Genomic DNA, 27,233 nt, shown 5'->3' with positions numbered 1-27,233 from the left:
AGATCCAAAGTAGGTCTAGGTGAGAGTTGAACAGGATTGAAAGTTTTCGGTATCCTAACATCGAAGGTCATTATGAATAAAGAATAAAAGAATATTCAATTAAAACCAAAAAAGCAAATATGTCATTATAAATTAAATAGCTTTCAGAAGACCTGCTTCTGAAATAAATCTAAAAATGCCGCTAGCATTGTACGACACATCATGTCCAAGAATCTTGGCAAGGATGAACCTGCTATCCTCACCTCAAGCCTCAAACAGATATCTATTTCTTTCCGTGTTATAAGAGGGGCATTCAGTCAACAAATGCCTCACTGTCAAGGGTGTCAAACAGTCGTCGCAATGTGGTTGGTGTTGGCCAGCTAGCAGAAACTCATCCAAGTGTGACCAATTCGGAGACAACAAAGAGTAGGCTCCCACTTTCGGGGCATCACGTTATACTTCCAAGGGGATACAACATTCATTATTTCTCATCTTATTATCAACTAAGCTATCCCAATGCTGTTGCCAATTATGATGAATAAAATTCTTGACTGTAGGTAAAAAATCATTACAGGGCATGGGATACATTCTTTGCCAGTGAATCTGCTTCTTCATTTCCAGACACACTTGTGTGTGTTGGAACCCAACAAAATCGAACTGTTATACCTTTCAGACCTATAATGAAAAGCCACTCTAAAATCTTTAAAACCAAAGGGTTACTAGAATTAAAAACTTCTGAAGCTTGAAGGACACTTCTTGCATCACTAAAAATGGTAAAATTGCCCTCCTCTTTTAATGCTATTTTCTCAATAGCGGTTAATATGCCATATAGTTCTGCAGTAAATATGGACGATACTAGAGGAAGTGCACCTCTACAATTAAAAGAACTAGGTACTATATACTCCAAATCCAATGCCAGCATCGGATTTGGAGCCATCTGTGTATATAAAAGTCGAATCCCTATGTTCTTCGACATGTTCATGAAAGAGACCTGGCTTCTAATTCAGTCATGTTCTTTTTTATACCAATAAAATATTTACAAAAAGATACGTATCTGGTAATTTCCATGGAGGGGTTGGTGATATCCTAAATGGAAGAACTCCATTTCTTACTATATCAAGACTGTTTATTAATTGTTTTACCCGAAGACCATAAGGTTGAGGAGATTTTGGGTGTAACTCAAAATATCTACGATGCCTTACAAAGTTTGCAGTCTGACAGGCTAAAGAATTAGGAAGTGTTTGCAACCTAAACCAATACCGAATAATAGAAGACTTTCGGTAAAGGTCTAAAGTTAATTCTCCAGCGTCAACAAGGAGACTTGGGATAGGCGAAGTTCTAAATGCTCCTGTAGACAATCTAATACCAGCATGGTGTATAGAATCTAATACCTTTAATCGGCTTGGGGTGACTGAGGTGACTTCACACCCATAACTAATTTTTGAAAAAATTAAGGCCTTGTATGATTTTAAAATAGTTTTGCAGTCTGCCCCCATGATGTATGGGACAATACTTTTAAAAGATTCAGAGCCTCAGGACATTTAACTTTTAATGCCTTTACGTGAGGAACCCATGTCAACCTTCAATCAAATATCAAACCTAAAAATCTAGCTTCACTTCCACATGGGATCCGTTGGCCTTTGATGTATACATATCTGGGTCTGGATGTACTCCCCGAATACGACAGAAATGGACAACAGTAGTTTTGCTTGTCAAAAACTTAAATACATTCATATCAACCCGCTGAATAATTTTGTCAATTGAGAGTTGTAGTTTTCTCTCAACCATCGACATTCTAGATCCAGCAAATGATATGGAGAGATCATCTACAAATAATGTTGAGAGAATATCTTGGGGAATGACAGAGAATATTCCATTAATGGCTAGTGCAAATAGGGTTACACTTAGTACACTACCCTGGGGAACTCCTTCTTCCAGACATTTCCTCTCTGATAGTTTCCCCCACTCTCACTTGAAAAAATCTGTGAAACAAATTATTAGAATGAACAATGGTAAATCTCCTCGTAATCCCAATTCATGAATGGTTTTAAGTATACCATATCTCCATGCAGTATCATATGCCTTTTCAAGGTCAAAAAAAGACTGTTACATGTACTCTTCCCTTCCTGTTGCAAAACTTTAAATTTTCTTTTCTTCAATGCAACTATACTGGTGACCAGGAGCTGGTTCACACTTGCCTGCTATCTTTTTTACTTTCCTCCACACAGAAGATGGTGGTGTTCTACTGTTAATGGAGGAAACAAAAGACACCCAAGACTGGCGCCTAGCTTCTTTCATGGCACGACGGAACTGTGCTCTACATTTCTTGTATATAATTAAATTCTCCTCAGTACGGCGTCTGCGCAATCGAGTTAAAGGCCCTCTTGTGGCTCTGTGCAGGGCAGTTAGTTCTGAAGACCACCAGGGGACTGGTCGTTGTTTGAATAACCCAGTTGTTTTGGGAATTGAATTGACTTCTGCTGTATGAAGGGTTCCATTCAGCATGTCTATGGCATCATCAATATTTTCAAACTGTTCTGTACTCCCTTCAATTTCACTCAGCTCACGAAATCTATCCCAGTCCGCCTTGTCAAGATTCCATCGTGGCGATCCCTGTAAAGGTGGATCATTGTTGGTGTTTATAATGATTGGTGCATGATCACTAGTATGCCAATCATCTAATGTCCTCTAATCGAAATCAAGAAGGCAATTAGAGCTTGCGATTGATAGGTCAATGCACGACAATGCCTGGACATGAAAGTGTGAGCTCTCCTGTATTAAGGAGTAGGACATCCTCATTTTCCACAATTGATGATATAATATTGCCCCTTGTGTTTGCTAAAACATCGCCCCATAAAGGATGTCTACCATTCAAATCTCCCAGTAAGAGAAAAGGTTGGGGGAGTTGCTGAATCACCTCTACTAAATTATCATACAAAATATTATCATTTGGAGGTCGGTAGAGAAAGCATATTGTATATTTTGTCCCTATATCAATCTGTACAACCACTACCTGCAGAGGTGTACAAATAGACAAAGATATTTGGGGAACATCTCGAACGTACATGAGACTTCCGCCATGGCTCCCTGCTTGTTGATTATATGGTGTTCTATAGCTAACATACTCTCAAGGACAAGGAGTATTAGCATCAAGCTTGCTCTCCTGTAGACATACAATTATGGGGAAATGCTCATGAATTAGGAGCTTAAGTTCTTCATATTTGGCCCTTAAACCCTGACAATTCCATTGCAAAATGAAGGAGAAAACTATGGATTATTTCTGGAAGACATCTTGGATGTCTTCCCATTGGCAATTTTTAATCTAACATAATTTCCTGTAGGTTTCTTTAGAGATGGTCTTGATGTATTGGGTTTTACGTTTGTCTTTTTCTTTGTGTCCTTTTGATCTATTTGTTGAGGCGGATGGTGGACCTCAACTTGAATTTCTGATTTATTAAAGTTATCTTCCAGTTGATCAGAAACATCAACAGATAAAACCTCAAATTTATTTGACGTCATAGCTTTAAAGTTTCTTATGGAAGGGGGTGAGAGAGATGGAGGTCTCTCTCTTTTTCGATTAATAGGTGGTGGGCTTCTAGGTTTTAGCACCTTCCCCACTACAGGTGCACCAGTTAAGTTGGTTTTAAGTGGAACCTCCATCAAATCAGGCAAGGGCATGGCCTGAGAGAGGTTTGTACTACTTATTGTAATGGGGGACGAAGGTTGTATGGAGATGGGCAATGCCCTACTGTTAATACACTGTGGCAAAGCCTCAGAAGGCAATATGCTTACCTCGTCATGCAGCTGCTTGAATGGTCGAACTTTAATAATTTCATTTTCAATAATAATATGGGAAGGTAAATCAGCATCCTGGAAAGTAAGGATAATCATTGATGTACCTGGGACTTTGTGTACTTTCCATACATTTAGTGGACACATGGCCAGTATCTCCTCCTCTGTCAATTCATACAGATCTTTTTTAATAATTACTCCCCTTACATAGCTAAAATTTAGGTGGGGTTTGATATCTAACTTAATATCGTCATCACTTGTTTTAAGGTTGGATAGTATTACGGATTGTGTGCATGATTTGGCATGGATAAGGTAACTATTTTTTCCAAAACGAGATATATCTCCCGGTGCAATAGTTCCTACTTTTTTTCTGAACCAATTTGCATATTTTGAAATAGTTCCCTGTAACCCCCTTAGATTCAGCTACAAGCCACTGGTGTTTTGGCTTCCTCTGGGAAGGCATAACTAAATCAGCATCTTTTTCAAACCAGTCCACAGGTCTATAAACATCCAAATCCTTTGGTACCTTATCGCAAAGAGCAGCCATTATACTAAAGTTATTAATTTTTATATTAATATTACATATTGCATTAAATGCTTCGTCATGACTATTGTAAGTTATCCATGAATCCCATTTTGTATCTTTAAGTTTCATTCTTATTTCTTTTATACATCCACAACACTCAAATTCTTTATATATATTATCATAATTTGTCTCTATTGGAATTTGGGTAACATGAAGAATTCGAAGGTTTCCTTGTGTTACCCAAATTGTACTCAATTTTCGAATATCCTTCCTAGTTCCGAAGTCATCAACAGAATTTTCCCTAATTAAATTGGCGGAGGTTGTCAACAGTGTCTGGGGTTCGCCAATCAATCCAGGGGTACAAGAAGCATTAATTTCACTCATTAAATAAGTTTGGAAAAAAAAAAAATTAGACTGTCTGACATTAATTCCTCCACCAATGACACCTGCGAGAGCTGCTTCCCAAATGTCCACTCCCTACCCTACCACGAAGGGATGGTACCACTATGATTAGAGTGGCTGAAGTGTATGCCAAACCCGCTTGATCAGATTGAGAGCATTACAAGAATACAATCATCCCCACAGAATGCCAAGAGTCCTACCTCTATGAAACTGGCCAACCCCTGGAATCCGAAGGCCAAGTTTTTGTTTGAGAATAGTCCCGTGTGTCAGTATGGAAATACTGACACTCCTAGGTGTCCAAACATTATCGGGTAGTTGGCAAGACCACCACAGCTCATACAATTGATTTTGAAAAAAATTCCAATCCTGGATACGATGTCCCCTGAAAAAAAATCTGGACAGTGAAATGGATAAGTGTGTTTTGACAGCAAGGTTGGAGATAGTTGATAAATATGAAGGAGAATGAAACAATTATAAGTAATAGAAATAGGATGAGAGAAATTTAGAGTCAAACTGAGGAAAAAATTCCCCAGTTCGAGAGCCCTCTTGCCCGTCACCAGGCTTCAACACGGGAATGATATGCCGTGCGGAAGCCCAATGACTTCATCAAGGCATTCTCTTGTTAAGAGGGAACAGGTGCAGAAGCAGACATCATGGGAGCGGGAGCCAATGGTGGGTGCGTGGGCACTGGAGGTGGGAGCACGCCCAGGACTGGGCTCTCGGAAGTGACAAGTACCTAGCATGGAGCTCCTGATGATGTTTGGAGTCCTTGGGAGATGTCAGCACAGGTGACTCTCACAGATGAGAGGGCAACTGTACTGGAGCAAATAAAGAAGGATCAACCCCATAACTACATGAAGGATGAGGTCATAAGAATCCTTATGCCACTTTATTGGCACTGGGGACTCGGGAGCCAAATCATGCACATACCTTTTCAATGGCCTAGAAGCGCTCCCGAAGCATCTGCGACGTCCACGATCAGACTCCGAGTTAGAACTGGATGATAAACGGCGCAAATCCAGACAAACCTTTCCAATGGCAGTCGTTTGCATCCTGGGACTAAACAACAAGACCGACATAGGGGGCAGCAGCCCGTGGGTAAACCCCATCAGCCTCCCTTGGACCTCCAGTATGTCATCTCTCTGGTGCAGGGGAGTGGAGACAGTGACCTTCGTCTAGGAGAGCCAATGGGACAGGTAACCACCTCCTCTACTGACTTTAGACTGGCAATAGCATCGGGTTTCAAAGCCTGGAAGCTGAGCACTGGAGTAGGAGGGGAGAGAGGAGGGCTGAGAATAGGCAAAAGATTGTCACCAGAAGTAGAAGGAAGAGCCAAACCGGAGTCTGCCTTAGGCCTAGGGGAAGAGTCCCTACTGCAATTACAGCAAACAGTGTAGCGCATCATAAAGCTTAGTCAATCTAGTCTTGCATAGCAAAGACTGGAAGCACTAGAATCAGACATATTAATATTGAAGCTAACAAGAAAAAAAAGAAAGCTAAAGAATTTAACACAACCAAGCTGAAGGCAACAGACGAAAATGAATTAGAGAGCAAGACGTGTTGTTGGTTGTGCGGGATGAATAAGAAGGACACCATTGGCTTCTGTCGCTCGCAAGCTCCTGTTGCAGTGGGTGGGATCTGTCACCCTCGCACTGCAACAGTCACTAGTGTGCAAATTTTTAAATCTAGGATGCCATCCGAGGCTAATCATTAGCCAAGTAATTACGTAAATTACTTTTATACAACTTACAAATTGCTGACTTAAAAATATCAAATAACTTTTTTTTTTTCCACTCATTACAGTGGTGAATACATACAAAAAATAAAAACTATACTTTATTTTGGTGTATAAATGTCAAGAATATCAGTACAGTAGTACAATAAACCAATGTTACAAGATTTATCCATCTAAAAGTATGACATAAAAAACTTGAAGCTATCTTACAATCTATAAAAAGAGTAGTCCATAATTAGAAAAAAGATAGGTACACCAAGATGGTTATATCTGCTTACACTTACCGTTTAACAAAAAATTTGAGATTGGGTAAAAAATTAATACTCGCTAAAAATATTTCAATATACCACTGGAATACATGAAAGTTCACTCTATTGTGAAACTAAAGTTTTTGAGCTAAAATATTTTGTAACTCTGTTAATTTTGAACTGAAATGTTTTTCTCCAATCAACTCAACAAATTTTCTCATAAAGTCTTCTTTCAGTTTGCTCAGTGAATTTGGAGATGGGGAATTAAGAAGTGTGGAAAAAAATGACTGCCACAAGTCCCTCTTCCAATACCTGGAAAAAATTAAAAGGAAATGTAAAACAATAAAACATAACCTCTTATAAATTGTTTATATAAAAGACCAAACACGAATAAACCCCCTCAATGAAATTGAATATGTATTGTTTCTTTATTCTGCAGGTATTATATCTTACACAGAACTGTACCAACAACTAACTTCACTTTGCTGTGGGCATACAAGTTTTATTTGTGACTTTTGGCATATACAGTACAATTTTAAATTGATTTTAACATTTTATAGAGAAAAAGAAAAAACACAAACACACACAATTCTCCAATTACTGCCTAATCTTTAAAGAGTTCAGTAAACTGGTTTCTTCAGCTGAGTGGGATGCATGGTGATGTAAAGATCATATCTTGCCTATGGCTTAAGTCTCTGTAAATGAGTAAGCTGAAGGAAATAGTGGAACCTCGACATACGAAAGTCCCTACTTACGAAAGCAAAGAAAGATTTTTTTGCTTCTGTTACAAAAATAATTCAGGTTGCGAAAGGGTAAAGTCTGAGATTCGCCCGGACCACCGAGAACAATTTTAAAACTCGCGAGCTGCCAACTAAGTAGACTCGCCACCATCCTCCTGCTCTCCAATTGGTCAGCATCATGCCTCTATGTAAAGGCGTTCCTTGACCATTTTTTGCGGCGGCGTTATCGTAAACACTGGAATTAATTCGTTTACATATATTTAGTTTGTTAATGTAAATTCGTGTTAGTGATTCGCTTTCGTTGTACTGTAAGTTACTTTATCGTGTTGTGCGTGAACTTAATTACTTATGTTATTAGCCATGGGTCCCAAGAATGTTGCTGAAGTTCACGGAAAGAAGAGGATGCTTTCTATGGAGAACGAAGATGGAGATAATCAAGAAGTGTTAATGTTTTCTGCCATTTTTTAATGTGTTTCGTAAAGTTAAGTGTTCATGTTTTCTGCCATTTGTCCTCCTCCTCTGTCGCCACTTTTGGAGATCGCCTCACTCGAAAGGTAAGGTTCCACATTTTACCACATATGTACGTACATGTACATAAAGTATTTCTTGTACCATGTACACTAATACACTTTATTTACAGGTACGTACTACAAAAGGTTATGTTAGGTATTGAATGGTCCAAATTGTTGTATTTCATTGTTTATTGGTCAATTTAGCTTTATTATAAAATTTACTGTGGTGCTTTTGTAGGGCTTGGAACGAATTGGGCAATTTACATGTGAAACGTAGTTCAAGATACGAAAAAATCAGGTTACAAAGGTGGCTTCGGAACGGATTAATTTCATATCCTGGGCACTACTGAAGTACTGAATGATTGTATTTTGATTTCGTGACTGAATACAGGTAAGCGTAACTGTATCTGCAGCGTGCAACTGAGCTTTAAAAAGATAAGCGGCCGGCTCTTGGAGAGATTGTGCACAGAAGCAGGCTAATGAAGGCCAAGAGGCCAAATAAGACACAACAATTGGTTCAAATGACAATTATGTAGTCCTGCATAAGATGCTGTTCTTCAAGCATGGCAGACTAGATTCCCTTTGGCAGCCTGGAGGATCACCAAGATGAACAATACAGTAGTCTTCTAGGAGCTAGAGAGGCCAGAACATAAGAGTAAAAGTGAACCAACATTTCAACATAAAAGTTCTTGCAGGACATTTCTTGCAAACCAGGCCTGATATGAAGGCTTTACAAAAGAAAACAGCATGACCAAGTGGAATAGGATCCTTGAAAGTAAACAGTAATCAAAATTATAAGCAATTAAGCAAGTATAATGGGGTTCTCACCTTTTCATTGTGCCTTGTTTTAGTTCCCATTTTCCAAGTGAATTTTTCTTGACATCCATATAAGAACCAAACAGAAAACAGTAAGCAATAGCAGCTACACCATAATAGTCTGTCTCATACGTCCAAGGTTTTCCTTCCCTCATTTCACAACAAGTGAAGCCTTCTGTTTTTACCTAGATCAGGAGATATTAAAAAAAGTTAAGGAAAGCAAAGTGATTTTTTTTTCATAGTGCTCTTAGAAACATCTATCTGAATATATTTTCTAACTTAACATAAAAATAGATGGTACAAACATTAATTAAATATAAACATGATATATAACCCAACAACACTCAAAAATACCAAATTTGTAACTAATTTGTATTTTTCATAACTAACAAACCTGAGGTCTTAACATTAGGATTTACTAGCGCCAAGCTGGAAACCGGTAGAATTAAAATTACACTTGTGAGATCCAGGGACTAATGGCATCTATACCAGGTCACGGGGCATGTATACCCAGAATGCCCACGGCTACCTGTGACCCATTAGTGATAAAGTACATAGCTGCAGTAGCCACCTATTATATGAGAATTCAATTATGCCCCGACAATATATATGTATAAGTATATACGTATATATGTATATACGTATATATATATATACGTATATATATACGTATATCACGTATATTATCATATATATATATCGTATACACGTATATATATATATATGTATACATATATATATACGTATACACGATATATTATATATATATATATCGTATACACGTATATATATATATATAGTATATATATATATATATATACGTATACAAAAAAAAACGTATATAATATATATATATTAATATATATATATATATATATATATATATATATATATATATATATATACGTATACGTATATATATAATATACGTATACACGATATATATATATATATACGTATACACGTATCACGTATATATATATGTATATACGTATATACTATATGTATATAGATATATATATATGTATATATATATATATACGTATACACGTGTATATATATATGATATATCTAGTATATATATATACGTATACACGTGTATATATATATATATATATATACGTATACACGTGTATATATATATCTATACGTATACACGTGTATATATATATCCGTATCACGTATATATATATATGTATACACGTATACGTATACACGTATATATATATACGTATATACGTATATATATATATAATATATTCGTATACACGTATATATATATATATATACCGTATACGTATATATATATATATATATACGTATACACGTATATATATATATCTATCGTATACAGTATATATAGATAGTATAGTATATACGTATATATATATATAATGTATATACGTATATATATATATAATGTATATACTATATATATCTATATATGTATCATATGTCTATATATATATATATATAATGATATCATATGTATATATCTATATATCGTACATATATAATAAATAATATACGTATATATATAATAATATGTATATACTCTCTATATATAATGTATATACGTCCATATATATATAATATATACGTATATATATATATAAATTATATATATGTATATATCTATATGTATATACGTATTATATATATATGTATATCCGTATATCTATATAATAGTATATACGTATATATATATCTAATGTATAACGTTATTATATAATGATACACGTATAATTATAATGTATACACGATATATATAATGTATACAGTATATAATAATGTATATACGTATTAATATAATATAATGTATATACGTATATATATAATGTATATTACATATATTATAATGTATATTACGTATATATATATGATATAACGTATAATATACTCGTAATATACGTATATATAGTATATACGGATATATATATATATATATTATATATATATATAATATATTTCGATAATATATATATATAATACGTATACAGTGTATATATATATATACCTATACCACGTGTATATTATAATATATACGTATACACGTTGTAATTATATAATATACGTATACCCGCTATATATATATATAGATATATTATACGCTATACACGTATAATAATATAAATATGTATACACGTATATATATATATATATATACGTATACCACGTTATACTATATTATAATATATATACTAATATATATATAAATATATATATATATATATATATATATATACGTATACACGTATATATCATGTAATATTACGTATACACGTAGATAATAATATATATATTACGTATAACGTATATAGTATATATACGTATACACGTATATATATATACCGTATATATATATATATATTATAAGTATATATACATAATATATATATACGTAATACGATATATATATATAACGTATATATATAATGTATATACGTATATATATAATGTATATACGTATATATATATGTATTATATATATATCATATGTATATATATATATATTACGTATTACACGTGTATATATATATAGATATATCTGTATATACGTATATACTTTATATTATCTATGTATATCGTCAGTATATATCGTCTATGTATATCACGTATATATATATATATATATATATATATATATATAGGGGCGTCTATATACGTATATATATATATATCGTATATACTGTCTATATATATATACGTATACACGTGTATATATATATACATATCGTACTGTATATATATGTATATCACTTGTATATATCGTATATATATATATATAATGTATCATACGTGTATACTATATATATATACGTATGACACGTATATATATATATATATATATAATATATACTATATACATATACACGTAATATATATATATATAACGTATACGTGTATATACTATATATATACGTATACACGGTATATATATATATATCGTATACACTTATATATATATATACGTATACACGTGTTTTATATATATATATGTATACACGTATATATATATATACGTATACACGTGTATATAATATACGTATCACGTATATATATATATATACGTATACACGTGTAATATATATATAGTACGTATACAACGTATATATATCTATACGTATAGCACGTATAATATATATATATACGTATCACGTATATATATATATACGTATACACGATATATATATATACGTTATACACGTATATATATATATACGATACAGTATATATATATACGTACACGTATATATATATTATACGTATACACGTATTATATATATATATCACTATATATATATATATACGTATACAACGATATATATATATATACGTATACACGTATATATATATACGTATACACGTATATATATATATATACGTATCAGTATATATATATATATACTATACAGTATATATATATATATACGTATACACTATATTATATATATAACACGTATACACGTATATAATATACGTATACGTAATATATATAATGTATATACGTATCGTATATATACGTATATATATAATGTATATCTATATATATAATGTAAATATACGTATATATAATGTATATACGTATATATATGTATATACGTATATATATAATGTAATATATATACTAATGTATATATCTATATATATATATATATGTATATATAAACTCCAAGAATTTGCAACATTTGACAAATTTTTTCCCAACAGCTGCCATCTTAGATCTATGACTCATCTGTTTCCTCCTAACTATTCAACATTTGGGGGATGGTGAAGGGAGAAAAATTCCAGCTCCCTTTGCCTACATCCCTACAACTAAATTACAGTACGTTTTTTGTAGTAAGGGATATCAGCTCATGGAAATAGCTTATTTTTTTCCCCTTTTTTTTATAGAAAATATAGATAAAAACATTTTTTTTTTCTGATGGATGTGTAGTGATTTATTTGTAGAAATTAAGTAGCAACAGCAAGAAAAATATAAAAAAAATCCAAGAAGTTACAAAACAAACTTCAATTTACGTGTGCTGAGCACACAAAGAGCATACTAAGTCTATCTATCTGCTCAACACACAAACCATTAAAATAAGAAGCATTAGTACCACACCCTTACTTGCAATATGCTATTATAGAACAACCTAAAACTGGAACCATAACTGACTCACTCCTTATCTTACTGAAGTAGCATACTTGGTTAAATTAACTATTACATACACCGGAACTAAAAAAAAAAAAAAAAAAAGCACAATTTGTTTTTCAATATTCTGTATTCAAACTCCTCCCAATGTACAATTATCATGAATGAGTGCCAAACAACACATATGACATTATTGTGATCCTGAGGTGAACTGTAATTTCTATCATATAAAGCAATAATATTGGTGATATTTTCTAAAATCCTTATTGCAGTTATCCAAGATAGTTTTCATAGTTTTCCTTACCAGCTTTGATTTAAATTTACTTGTTTTCTTAATATATAAAAAATATAAAAAATAATTCCAGGATAACATGGTATTTTTATTTCCCATTCTCTAAACTTAACACTTTCAACTAAAATGAAGGCCTGTTCAGTTACCGTCATGAGAAAAGGAAATATACTTACTTAAAAAAGTAAATAATATTAAATAATACATATATATATATATATATATATATATATATATATATATATATATATATATATATGTGTGTGTGTGTGTGTGTGTCATTGAAGCCAAGCACTGTGGGTATTAAAAGTAAACTCGATGATGGATAATAAAAGAATGTGGTCCCCCATATTTGCAGGGGATGCACACCAGACACCCCCAAGAATAGCTAGAACCTGTGAATAGTTGGAACCCATAGGAAAATGCTTAAAACAGCCTATTTTGTTAGTTAAAATCAAGGAAAATCCACCAAATTTTTTTTACATTTTTTTATCACATAAAATGCATTTTATGATGAAATTGATTTTTAAAAAAAAATTTGTGGACATTTCTCTTAAAAAAAAAAAAGAATTTGTGGATATTTCTCATACAAAAATACAGCAAATATGTGAATTTCTCACGAATAATGGGGTTAAATGCTCCAGAGAGAAATCCCTGAATGCCGAGAACGCGAATTAGGGGGTCTACTGTAAGCATGTAACTTCCTCAATGGACGAGTGGGTTGCATACTTGGCTATCAATCTGGTATCTTGAGTTCACTCCCTGCTGCTGCCAGTGCAGAACCAGAAGAATTTATTTCTGGTGATTAGAAATTCATTTCTCAATATAATGTGGTTTGGATCCCACAATAAGCTGTAGGTCCCGTTGATAAGTAACCAATTAGTTCCTAGCCACACAAAAAAATCTAATCCTTCAGGCGAGCCCTAGGAGAGCTGTCAATCAGCTCAGTGGAATAATTAAACTTCGATATACTTCTTGTATGTTTATGTTGTGTCACTTCCTTTTTTCTGTTAAAACTTATGTCTGTAGTGATGGTTGTGTGCATGGTAAGAATTTTAAACTATCTCATCCAAACCCAAGGTCTAAATACATCAGTAGTGGTTTGTATGTTCTTGTGATGTGCTATTAGTTAACTTAATTAAAATTAGTTTCTTACCACTTCTGTAAATGTTGATCCTTCTGGCAACAACTGCATGTCAATACTTCTTCCAAAGTCTATAAGTTTCAATGAAGACGGACATTGTTCAAAAACATCTTTAGGTGTGCTTGCTGAACAATTGATCTTTGGCATACCCCTGATCAGGAAATTGTCAGGCTTGATGTCTGCATGAATTATATTACAACTATGAAGGGCTTCAACAATTGACATAACTTCAATCATGAACAGAATTGCTATTCCATCAGGTAAGGTACTTCCTGAAAGCTTGTACCTGCAAAAAATAATGACGACATATGTAAACAGACAAAATATTTGCAAACAATTATAAATAAGAATGCAACCATTATAATATTCAATAATATGCATCACAAAAACGATAAAATAATAAGTTACTACTGACCGATTAACAACGTCCAATAAGGTGCCATGCTTGTGATATTCATTTACTAATATGGAGCCATTAGTAAAGAAGTATCCACGATTGACTCTCATAATTGAATCTAATACATCTGTTTTATATTGCTTGGCTTTTAATCGACTTCGAAGTTCATGACATATATAAAACTCCCATGGCCATGATGGTTTTTGAAGTTTCAAAATTATCTGCAATGAAAAAGTTTTTTATAATAAAGAAAATCATCCAAACCTACTGAATGTCAAATTACATGTTTTCAAAGTATGTACCTAGATTAACATGAGAAAATTATATTGCCATATATGCTCAAATATAAACTGTTATCATAATAGAGAGGACCCACAAAGAATTTACAATAAAACTTACAATATAATTCAGAAGTATTACTCATAAGAGACGACCTACTTTCTTAGTGAGCAAGCAGTATAACTATAGAATGAGTAGTTTTATCAAGAGCATGTATTCTTCTCTTCTCCAAAATTCTTCTTTTTGTAAAATCTAAGTTCAAAAACCTTCAGGTTATCATGTTTTATCAGTTTTTTTTTTACATTACTGCGCCTTTAAAGCCAATCACTATACTGGTACTAACAACAACTTTAAGCAAATACACGCTTTTCACTCAATGTTATGAAATACTTTTCTCAGCAAGGGAACTAACTGGTGACTGGAACAGGTCACTCAGGATCCCAAGAATACCACGCTCACCAAAGATGAAGACGCCCATGAGGGACCAGCTTCTCCAGGGAGGACAACACTCCAAGAAGAACTTGCCACTGATGAACTGACTGATGCGGCTTTGACAGGAAGTTGCGCACTACTACCCGTAATTTCTCCAATCTATGATCCAATGGGAAAACTTTTGCCACTGTCGTATCGATGACCATGCCCAGGTAAAGAATCCTTTGATTGGGTACAAGGTTCGACTTTTCCTAGTTGACTAATATGCCAAGGTCCAGACAGAACCGAAGTTGATGATCCCTGTCCTGCAGCAGTTTCTCCCTAGAAACTGCCAAGACTAACCAATCATCGAGGTACCTCGGCAAACGGATCCCCTGAGCATGGGCCCAACTTGACACGAGAGAGAAGACCCTTGTGAACACTTGAGAGGCCGTCATCAGCCCGAAGTACAAGACTTTGAACTCGAAGATCTTGTCTGCAAGAGAGAAGCGAAGGAACTTCCTGGACGTCGTATGAACAGGGATTTGGAAGTATGCATCCCTTAAGTCTATCAACAGCATGAAGTCGCCTTCCCTCACGGCTGCAAACACCAAGTGTGGGGTCTCCATCTTGAACCGTGTCTTCCTCACGAAGTGATTCAAGGTGGATAAATCGATCAAAGGCCTCCATCCTCCCGACGCCTTGGGCACCAAGAAGATGTGACTGTAAAATCCCGGGGATGGACGCACTATACTTCCTCTATCGCATTCTTGTCCAGCATTTTCTGCACTTCCTCCCGAAGAGCCAAGAACTTCAGAGAATCTGGAGGATATGCCTTCCTGAGCTGCGGCTTGTCCGACAGATGAGGAGAGAAGTCAAATGACAGTAGGTATCCCAACCGAAGGACATCTACCACCCACTTCTCCGCCCCATAACTCTGCCACTTGGCCCAATGGCCAGCCAGGCACGTCCTCACCCATGGCGCAGGAGAGGGAGAGGTGCCTAACCTACCGACAACCACATTTACCTCTGCCCCTTGGGCCCCTTCTTGGCTTAAAGGAACGGGAGCGAAAGGGTCGCTGATCTTCTGACTTGGGCGGTGTCGAACGAGAAGGCCCTGCTGAACTCGAGGTCCTCGACGGCCTACCAGGCGACAATCTCCTTGAATGCTGCTGGACAGGGGGAGGAGGAGGAGCTGGGCGTCTCCGAGGACGAGACTTCGACTTAGACATGGCCTGGTGCACCAGTCGGTCTTTGGTGTCAGCCCGGCGCCAGTCTATCGCATTTTCAATCGCATTTTCAAGTTCTGTCCGAGGAAACAAAAATTGGGACTCCAACAGACCTCCATTCCTCAATGCCAGCAAGGACTCGGTGTCGAGTGATCTCTCCATCCTAGACAAAGCCGCGTCCCTTCTAATCAGAAGATGATTAGGCCATAAATTGACACTGAGGTGAGCAAAATATGAAAACGCTTGCCCCCGGACTGCAACAGACTGGCAAGCAAGGAGGCACTCGCCAACCGTTCCAGGGACCTGTCAGAAGATATTTTGGCAATAACCACAGACCACAGGTCCAGCCAAGAAACCGTCTGCAACATGGAGGCCGCCGTAGATTTCAATGCTGAGGCATCTTGCGGAGACAAGGACGGTGCCACCGACCTTACCTGTTCCAAAGTCAAACCCAGCTTCAGGCGAATGACGTCTGGGTTAAGATGGCATGACAACAAAAATGCAGAGATCGTAACATAGTACTTCCTGTCTTGTGAGAGGCGGGGGTAGTAGTTTGGTAGAGCCCCTAGAGCGAAGCGACCCATCCCGGTCCGAAACAGAGGCTTTAACCTTCTGCAAGACCGACTGAACGTGCCCCAACAAAGGAAGCTGAAGAGATGATTTGGGGTCCTGAGTAGCTCCCACCAAGGCTTCCAAGCAAGGAGGAGTGTAAGACGACCGAGCCTGAGTCCTACTTTCCAAATTGTTAAACCCACGAATGAGATTAACAACTTCCAAAAAGGAATACAGAAACTCTTGCGTGTCTCCCTCCTCCTGCTCCGGCAACGGAGACCGACGACGAGAAGGATGTGTAGGCTCTCCTAATGTGCCTTCCCCACCAAAATTAACGGAAGGGTTAGCAGCCAAACAGTCCGAAACCCCAACTAACCTGTCTGGGCTGGGTCCAAGCGTCGGCCTCCAAGACGAACCCACTATAACACTAGGAACATCACTTACCTCAACATATGACTCCACATGTCCATGAATGGTCACGGGCGTGGCGGACGTACATACATACATAAGATGGGGGGGAAACTCGAACACTCTAGGTCGAAGAAGAATCCCTTCGAGTCGAACTCTTGGAAGCACCAGTGAGAGGGGCAGACAAACATTCCAGCTGCACCAACTCCGTGCTCACTACCTTCAACCTCTTGACAGGCGCCTTGAGATCCTTACGGCGATGAATAGGCCTTGGAGAAGGAGGAGCACAAACACCACATGCACAGGCATGGGAGGTTGCAACACGCTCGAGATTCAAGGCAGAGGATGAAGCATCTCCTGCAGAACGCACACCACTAACACTGCCCGAAACAACAGCACTCTTGGGAACACGTCCTTGTTGTTCCTCCCTCGAAGGCAAAGGAAGGGCAAGTCCTTAGCCTTCCAACGCTTGATACGCTGACGGGGCGTAGAGGGGGAAGAGGGAGAGGTAGACAGCACTAGTTTCTTATGCGCACTCTTCTTGATAAGGCAGGTAACTTCACATCCAATACAGAGTCCAACCTCTGAAGCACTGCCTGGCATATGACCACAGACTGATGTGCCAGAGAAGGCTCTGATGATAAGGAAGGGAGATGTAGTGAACTGGGGAGCAGTGACGACATCACAGCTGAGAAAGGCGGATCAGAGGAGACAACTGGTTGAGACGTCATCAATGTGAGTGACATCACGGCTTCCCTTCGGTGCTAGGGGGAAAGAGACGCCACTGGCGGAGGAATACACAAAAACGGACCCCGTGATGTCAGCAACGGGGCTGACGCCGCAGAGTCACTCCGACTCGAAGCGGCGGAGCAATACAAGATGGCCGACTGTTGCTACCCACGAAGACGAAGCCGGGAGGACAGGGAATGGTCTGGCCAGAACGGGAAGGAGGGGCGCGAGCCTCCACAAAATGCGATACCAACCCCTCCAAGGACGGGGTACCCCCTAGCCCATGCGTCTTCCAAATCGCCGCCATTTTGGATGCCTCCGAGTCTGGAAGAGAAGAGATTGATGAAAAAGCCTCACCCTTCTCAGGAACCAACTAAACTCCCAAGGAAGAATGGGTTACATTACAAACGTTACCCTGGCGGCCTCCCGATACTTCCATTGATTCGTCGATGGAAGAAAAGGAAGGAGATGCAGGGACAACGCTACTATGAGGGTTGGCTACTGTGGAAGACGAAACATTGGGAATAGGTGCAAACCCTTCCCAAGTAGGAAGAGTTGAAACCCTCCAATGTTCTCTCTTGCCATAAAACGACCTCCACTGCTTCTTAGGCCATGCCCAGCATTTCGTGCAAGGATTCGCAATAGTACAAAAATTAGAACGACAACTACTGCATGTGATGTGAGGGTCGGTCGCTGCCGAAGCCAAAAAACAAGAACACAGAAAACCTGGAACTCCTGGGCACATACGCTGACGCGGAGAAGGAGCAGAAGCAGCCATAATACCAGCCAAACACACACACACTAAAAGAAACAAAACGGGCAATGAACCGGGAAAAAGCCAAGAGAGGTGAAACACAACTCTCGCCCAGGCGGTCAAAAGAAAGACTGGCGTAGCAGCGTCGTCCTTGACCACTCCTAACCCAAGCTACGATGCATTGCCAGATATCACAAGATTCCTTGCTTTCATCTGGAAAGGAAGTGTGTACAACACCCCAGGGGATAGAAGTCCTCTCACCTCTCTGACAGCGGATGGGAAAAAATGGGGGGGGAGACCTTGTTGAAGGCCAGGACTCCCCCCACCCCCCCTTTTTCATTTTTTATCTTCAAGAATTAGTTTTCATCCTTGTGCTAAGAAGATTACTGGACCAAGGGGTAGGCCTGATCTGTAGATCTACAGGGTTAGAAAATAATTCTAATCGCACCAGGAAAAAACAATGCACGATCAGAATTGATGGACTCCTGTTTCAGAAGTGTGGGGCAGTATGGTTTTACAGAACTTCACTGTCAACGAAACCAAGTTGTGGTAAAAAATGAATTGGGAATCTGAGAAATCCCCACTGACAAACAGTAACTACCTTGGCTCTGGAGTCAAAGGTTAATATTAGTGTAGGAACAATAAGAATTTGAATGTGAACAATGAAACAGGAGGCTTCTTCCTACCTGAAAAGTGTCGAGGTCTCTAGCTGAACACAATAAAGACCATCAACTCTCATAATTATGGCCTTATGTGTCTAATTGAATGACTTCATTCAATTGAAAAGAAAGATCCCATCAATTTACATTATGAAGGACATGAAAGTTGGCAGAACAATCCCGTTTGCTTGTATGTATAGAATATGGTAACTTTTGTTGGCTGTTACTCTGGTAACGTTTGTTGGCTGTTATTATGGTAACGTCCATTGGCAGTTACCTATGTGATTGAAAGGCGTTACACAGCTGTGCTGTTTATGACTTGTACATGGTTGTCGCCACCTCGCTGTAATGTGGACACGATTCTGTGTCATTCTAGATGTCCACTAAAGTTCTATCAATGCTCTTTGCTCAAAAGAATGAACAAGGGAGTGATTGGAAAGGAACCTGGTGCTTTAATGTGGCATGGCTGTGAGCGAGGTCAATGGTCCGTTCCTAGACATGCCATTGAGACTACACCCTTCCATGTGACGGCCGTACGGCTGTGTGCTCATGTCTGAGGCCATGCAAACTCGAATGGGAGCAAGAAAGTGAGAGACTACGAGATACTGAGGAGCAAGGCTGAATGGCTGAATGAAGAATAACTGCACTTAACTGCTGTACTTGCATGTCTTCATGGACATGAGAGCTGGAAAGATGATCAAAGGGCCTTCTGGTAGAACATCAACAGGTATTTCTGGACAGATGGTGACTAATGTTACGGACGTGCAAGCTATACTTACCCCGAACTACTATAGGAGGAGAATCCTGGATGTCAATACGGTACCAGCCAGAAAAAACTGGTTATTCCCTCCTGACACCCAGCCAGGTATGCCCCAGGGTCAAAGCTCACAACCTCTGACCTGCAGTCCTTTTCATGCCCTAGAGCTCCTGCCCTCAGATACGCAGGGACGGATGGGAAGGTGTAAAAATTTTGTAGTTCGGGGTAAATATAGCTAGGAAAAATACAAACTACTTAAAATCTGTGATTTGTTCCAACACCATATACTTACCCCGAACTACTATAGGAGACTTAATCCTTAGGAGGCAGGAGTATCTAGGGAAGGAAGAGTCCTTACCAGGAAGAGGTCACCCACTTCAGGCCGGAAGGGGGAGGGAGACCCGCTCTGCCAAATTAGGGCAGAGGTAGGGGTCCCCTTGCCATCCGGATGCAATCCCGAATGGTGGGCAACGGAGGGAATAACTCATGAGTGTAAAATAAAAGGTATGTAAGTCGAATATTCCTCCCATAGACTCACCTGAAGACTTGAGGAATTCTGCCAATTATGTCGAAGGCCCAGTGTGGAAGGGGGAGGGGGAAAGGAGTAGGGTAGGTTATAGAGGATGGGAATACCACGTATACACACACATACAACGACATACACCCCCCCTAGGCTAGGCTAGACCCTCTGTTGGCCCTCCACAACCGGCCCTATCTCAATGGCGTCAAGGGACCTCCTCGTACAATCCTCGAGGTAAAGGACTGTAAAGGTGGACTGACGCTTCCACACCCCCGCCCTCAGGATCTGGGCGACGGCCATATTCTTGGAGAACGACAAGGAGGTGCCTATACCTCTGATGTCGTGGGGAGACCAGCCCCGCTCCCTCGTAGGCCCTCCTGATTGTCTCTCTTAACCAGAAGGAGATGGTGTTCTTCGTGTTCTTCGCCACCGCCCTATTCTGCCGGTCGAGACGAAAAGATTTTGAATACCAGGGCGAAGCCCTCCCGTACTACTGAGATATTTTCTCACTGCCTGGACCGGGCAGAGGAGCAGGTCCTTGGGATCTTCAGACTTAGGAAGGGCTGGAATGGAGAACTCCACGAATCGCTCGTCTACTACTGACGGGTTCTGGGTTTTGTCTACGAAAGACGGCACGAATTTGAAGGTTAGTTCATTCCACTCCCTTCAATGGGATACCTAGTAGGAGAGCCCATGAAGCTCCCCCACCCTCTTGGCAGATGCTAAAACCAAGAGGAAGACAGTCTTAAGTGTGAACTCTCGGTCCATAATATCCTTGAGCGGCTCAAAGGAGGGCTTTTTCAGAGTCCAGGACTCTGGCCACGTCCCATCAAAGGACTCCTAGGGACCTAGGGGGGGACACATCTGTTCGAATCTCCTAATGAGTAGGGAGATGTCCTTCGAACTTTCCAGGTCTACCCCTCTCTGATAGAAGACCTGGCTTATGGCCACCCTTACACCTTTGATGGCCGCGATGGAGAGTCCCTTTCCATCCCTTAGATGGACAAGAAACAGCGACATGGGGGATCTTGGCCCATAGGGGGTCCAGGTTCTGCCCCTTGCACCATGCCCCAAAGAGCTTCCACTTCGCTTGGTAAACCGCTGTGGATGACTTTCTAAGGCATCCCGACATTCGGGAGGCCACTTTACATGAAAACCCCCTCTTCTTCGGGAGGAGCTTGATAGCCTCCACCCGTGAAGGCAGAGGGCGTCCAGGCCCTCGTGGAACCTCTCGAAGTGGGGCTGTCTTAGAAGGTCCGGCCTCCGGGGGAGTTCCCAGAGGTCTTGAATGGACATCTCCAGTAGATCCGGGAACCAGTCCTTGTCAGGCCACCTGGGGGCAACGAGGGTCATAACCGTTTCTTTGGAGGTTCGGAGGCGATTGAGGACCTGCCTGAGGACCCCGAAGGGGAGAAAGGCGTAGAGGTCTAGTCCATCCCAGAGGTGTTGAAACGCGTCTTCCCACACCGCTGTCGGGTCCAGCACTGGGGAGCAGAACACTGGGAGCTTGCAGTTTAAGTTCGTTGCGAACAAATCCATGGAGGGGGAGCCCCACCTGCTGATCAGCTCGCCCGCTACTGTCGGGTGTAGGGACCATTCCGCCCCTAGGACCTGCCCCCACCTGCTGAGGCCGTCAGTGATCACATTCCTTTTCCCTGGGATGAACCTCGCTGACAGGGAGATCCTGGCGTTCTCCGCCCACTCCAGAACGGTCTCCGCCAGATCGCACAGGGGTCGCGATCCCAGACCCCCCTGCTTTTTGACATAGGCAATGACGGTGGCATTGTTGCACATGACTGCAGCCATTTTGTTTCTCAGGCTGTCTTCGAAGGCTTGGAGAGCTTTGAGGATGGCCAGGAGCTCCAGGTTGCTGATATGGAGTCCTTGCTCCCGTTCCAACCACTCCCCCCCATCATCTCTGTCTGTAGGTGGGTGGGCTTCCCAGCCACCCCTTGATGCGTCTGTGAAAAGGAGCACCTCTGGAGGGACGTCCGCCAACAGGACACCCCGCCGGAGGTTCACATCATCCAACCACCAGCGAAGGACCTCCACCATCGACTGAGAGGGTTCTATCAACCCCCATGGGTTCTTGTTGTCCGAGGTCCATCCGTCCTTCAAGTTCCGCTAGACGGGCCTCATCTTCAGCCTTCCCTGGGGCACTAACTTCTCCAGGGAGACAAGGTGGCCTATCAGCCTCTGCCATACTCGCGCTGGTCTGGGTGCGCTTGTCAGGAAGGGGGTCGCTACGTCTCTGAAGTTGGAAATTCGATCCTCCGACGGGAACGCCCTGGCCCTCACTGTATCCAGATCCATACCCAAGTACACCATCCTGTTGGTGGGTTCCAGGTGTGATTTCTCCCAGTTCAGGACTATTCCCAGACGAGAGTGGAAGGTCAGGAGTTCGTCCCTCTGCTCCCTTAATCGATCCTTTGAGGAGGAAAGGAGTAGCCAATTGCCCAGGTACTGCAGGAGGCGCATGTCCTTCCTGTGGGCCCAGGCGGACACAAGGGATAATACCCTTGTGAAAACCTCGGTGCCATGGACAGGCCGAAACAAGAGGGTCCTGAACTGGTATGTGGCTCCCTCCCACTTTACGCGGAGGTACTTCCTGCTGGAGGGACATACTGGAATCTGGAAGTACGCGTCCTTGAGGTCGAGGGACAGCATGTAGTCCCCTTCCCTCAGGGCCGCCAGAACAGAGCGAGGGGTCTCCATCTTGAAGTTGGTCTTGAGGGCGTACATATTGAGGGTGGATAGGTCAATTACTGGTCTCCATCCCCCCCGATGCCTTCGCCACCAGGAATAGGCGGCTGAAGAACCCTGGGGAGTGAGTGGTCAATCGGAGGGGTCCCTTCTCCAACAAAGATAGGACTTCCAGCCAAAGAGCCTCCCCATGCCTGGGGATCTGGGGGCTGAACGCCCCGCTGTCCGGTTCCTCCGTCAGGGGAGGCTTCCCGTCCAGGAAGGGGATTCAGTAACCGTCCCTGAGGACCTGGACAGTCCAGGGATCGGCCCCGAGATCCTCCCAGTCCCACCAATGATTGGAGAGGCACCCCCCGACCCGCCTCCTACTTCCTCCTGGGGAAGCGGCCGCCCTTCGCCCTGCGAGAGGGAGCGGGTCTGGCCCTGAACACAGAGGAGGCAGCTTTAGTGGTCCTGGAGGAGGGCTGAGCCCTTTGATGGCCCCAGCCTCCTGTAGAAGGTTCTGAAATACTCGTGGGGGCTCCACCCCCCACTCTGGGTCCTTGCCTTGCCTTCTGCGTCTCCGAGTTACGCCTCAAAGGTGGTTGCCTGCCCGAGGACGATGCCCTGTAGACGACCGAGCACTGGTTGGCCTTCCTCCAACGTTCAATGGCCTCCTCTACCAGGTGATCAGGAAACGGATTCGCTCAACATTGGAGTGTTCTGGAGCACCCTCGCCTCCCTGTCCGGGAAGCCCCTCAGGAGTTGAGTGAGAACTGCGTCCCTACGCCTCGGGACCCAGTTCGTCCATTGGGTCAGGATTGGGTAGTCAGGAATCCCAGGACTTGCCCCCTGACAAAATCAACTCCTTGAAGGAGGCCAACTCGTTCTTGTCCTGCAAATCATTATCTCTGGAGAAGGAGGTGACCGCCTCCGTCCAGTGGTCCAGCCACGATGCAACGTGAATGGAGATCCATGCTGAGGACTCCATCGCCATGGCTTCCTGCTGGGAGAACGTCACGGGGCCCGTCAACAACCTATCCCCCGAACTGCCTGGCAAGAGGGCTGTGAGGGGGCCTTACACTGTCTTAGGAGCTAGACTCATGCCCTCCGGTGTGTAGCTTCAGGGATCCCAGGGCCCCTCAGGGAATTCTTGGGTCCTGCCACCACCCCCACTTGAGCAAGTGCCTCAGCTGAGTAGAGGGCTCGGGGAAGGGATAGGGAAGGTTTGGACTCTACCTTCCCTCCGAAAAGGCAATCTACTGCCAAGAGTCTCCTGGCATGGGAGGGGGGAGGGGGGAAGGGGGGGGCCAAGGCGGATCCACCAAACCGTTTTGTGCCCGTATAATCCTGAAGACCCTACGGTATGTCGCCCCATCGTCCATGGCCCCTTGGACCTCCAGGGAGTTCTGCAGACTGTTAAGCACTAGGGTGTCCTCCTCTAGGTCTTCTCTTGCTGCAGCCGGCCCCACCACCGGATGCGGGGACGGGGGAGGAGAGGGTTGCCGGACTGAACCGGCACCCTCTACTGGTAATTGAGGCGACCCCGAGGGCAAAGGGCCCTCCTCCAACCCTGGAGGGGCCACCACCTTGACGGAGGGGGAGCCCCACGGGGGCCTGGAGCGGAGCACTCCACTCTTCCTGCGTGACTGGAGGGAGCGGAGGAGTTGAGCTGGACAGCAAGGACCAGTGTCGCAGGGGCCATCAGAATAGACATGGGATCCATCGGAGCCACAGGGGGCCACCCCTGGGAGGGGAGGAGGCCCCCCACCCAGAGGGATCTCGCGGGAGCAGAGCATTCGGGAACCGATCGCGGGGACCGGGAGGTCCGTGAGCGATGATATCTACGTTGCGAGTCATCCCGGCGAGGATACTCCGACCCCTGCAGTCCCGGCTACGATGACGAGATCTGGACCTACAGTCCAGGGAGGAGAACGAACGTCCTCGACTCCTCCAGTAATATCTCCTCCTGGAATGGTAACGTCTCTGCAAATACCTGTACGCACAACCGCACGATGACTATCTCCCTTCTGAAGCTCCGCCTCTCCTCCTGTCTCTTCTGCGGCAAATCTTGTCCCGGGGTGAGCGGGAAGAGAGGTTGGGGTGATCGGAGTGAGAGCGACTGGGGAGGGACACCCCCTGGGAGCTCTCCCTGCCAGCAAGAGCCTCTGTCCCGGTGGGGGGAAAGGAGGGGCCCCACAACAGGATCGACTCCTCCCTTAGGGGGGACCTACCCGGCGTATGGGGAGTGACCAACCAGGGGCCAGGGGGAGGACACCCGAAGAATGTCTTCTCCCGACATCTACCTGGACAATCCCCCCCTTCCTGGGAGGTGACTGGGAGCACAGAGGAGGAGGAGGAGGAGAGTCCCACGGGGATCCCAGGGGGACTGAGCAGCGCACTCCGCGGCTGCAGATGGGCTCTTGGCGGTGAGTAGTGCCGCAACCAACGCATCCATGGAAGGGGTGCCCTGCATGACACTACGCACCCACCACTCCTGTAAAAAATAAAGAACTGTCTGCCTGAACCCCTCTCCTAACAAACTCCTCGGGTCCTGCCATTTGTGGAGACCTGGCAATGGACTCACCTAGGTCCCCTTGCTGGGAGGGGACGGGGGAACACACCTGAAACCCTTCGGGGGAACCATGAGAGGGAGCAGGTGACGGCGAAGGACCTCCTGGGCCACGGCTCGTGCTCTTACTCCAAGGATCCTCCGAGGAAGCCTTCTTGGTAGGGACACGAGGCTTCTTTTTGCACTTGGTAGCGGCCAGATCCCATTAATAATAATCTGACCACACGACGCACTCACCACATGTATCTTCTCTCGAACAAGGGCGACCCCGACACTTACTACACAAAGTGTGGGGATCAATCTTAACGGGCAAAAGGAAAGACCCACAGGTCCTGCCCTCCAGACCTGGACAACGCCGTTGTGATGAAGCTTCCATAAGAAACACCAAAAACTACACACTCACTAACACACAAGGAAGACAAAAGTAAACCAGCCTGTAAACGGACAACGAGCTGGAGCGTGTAAATGCTACAGCAACCAGGAAAGGACTGCAGGTTAGAGGTCGTGAGCTTCGACCCTGGGGCATACCTGGCTGGGGGTCAGGAGGGAATAACCAGTTTTTTCTGGTTGGTACCGGGTTGACATCCAGGATTCTCCTTCTATAGTAGTTCGGGGTAAGTATACTGCGTCAGAACAACTATGAGTGGTATACGCTACCAACAGGAGAGAGCAGCAGGGCTGGCAACTGTCAAGCAAAAGAATAGGAAATGGGCAAATAAGCCTCCAAAAATTTGTACCCCTGGTAGAGAGAGAGAGAGAGAGAGAGAGAGGAGAGAGAGAGAGAGAGAGAGAGAGAGAGAGAGAGAGAGAGAGAGAGTAAAATAAACAGGCTTAAAAGAGATAGAGTAATCACATCCTCTCTTAAAGGCAGTCTGGAAATAACTGATGTGCTCACGGGATGCTCAAGGTATTATGGGAGCTCCCAAATACCCCATGAGCAAACACGAATGCCAATAGTTACTGGAT

At 42.0% G+C, this 27,233-nt stretch overlaps 2 protein-coding genes across 2 annotated transcripts in view; one reads left to right on the top strand and one right to left on the bottom strand.

Moving 5' to 3' along the window:
• The window catches only part of LOC135211195 (transmembrane protein 65-like), a 162,811-nt gene that overhangs the window by 84,127 nt on the left and 51,451 nt on the right, over nucleotides 1-27,233 (top strand). The gene's annotated exons all lie outside the window — the stretch shown is intronic.
• Nucleotides 6,523-27,233, bottom strand: part of LOC135211196 (mitotic checkpoint serine/threonine-protein kinase BUB1-like) — a 201,531-nt gene continuing 180,820 nt past the window's right edge. The window contains exons 24-27 of the mRNA XM_064244418.1: nucleotides 14,734-14,936; nucleotides 14,331-14,604; nucleotides 8,763-8,935; nucleotides 6,523-6,994 (exon numbers count right to left, since the gene is read on the bottom strand). Coding sequence (XP_064100488.1) covers nucleotides 6,817-6,994; nucleotides 8,763-8,935; nucleotides 14,331-14,604; nucleotides 14,734-14,936 — 828 coding nt within the window. The 3' untranslated portion in view covers nucleotides 6,523-6,816. The remainder of the gene's footprint in view (nucleotides 6,995-8,762; nucleotides 8,936-14,330; nucleotides 14,605-14,733; nucleotides 14,937-27,233) is intronic.

The sequence above is a fragment of the Macrobrachium nipponense genome, chromosome 4 (genome assembly GCF_015104395.2).
Source record: "Macrobrachium nipponense isolate FS-2020 chromosome 4, ASM1510439v2, whole genome shotgun sequence".
In the NCBI taxonomy this organism is placed as follows: domain Eukaryota; kingdom Metazoa; phylum Arthropoda; class Malacostraca; order Decapoda; family Palaemonidae; genus Macrobrachium; species Macrobrachium nipponense.
This window is presented reverse-complemented; position numbering and strand designations above follow the sequence as displayed.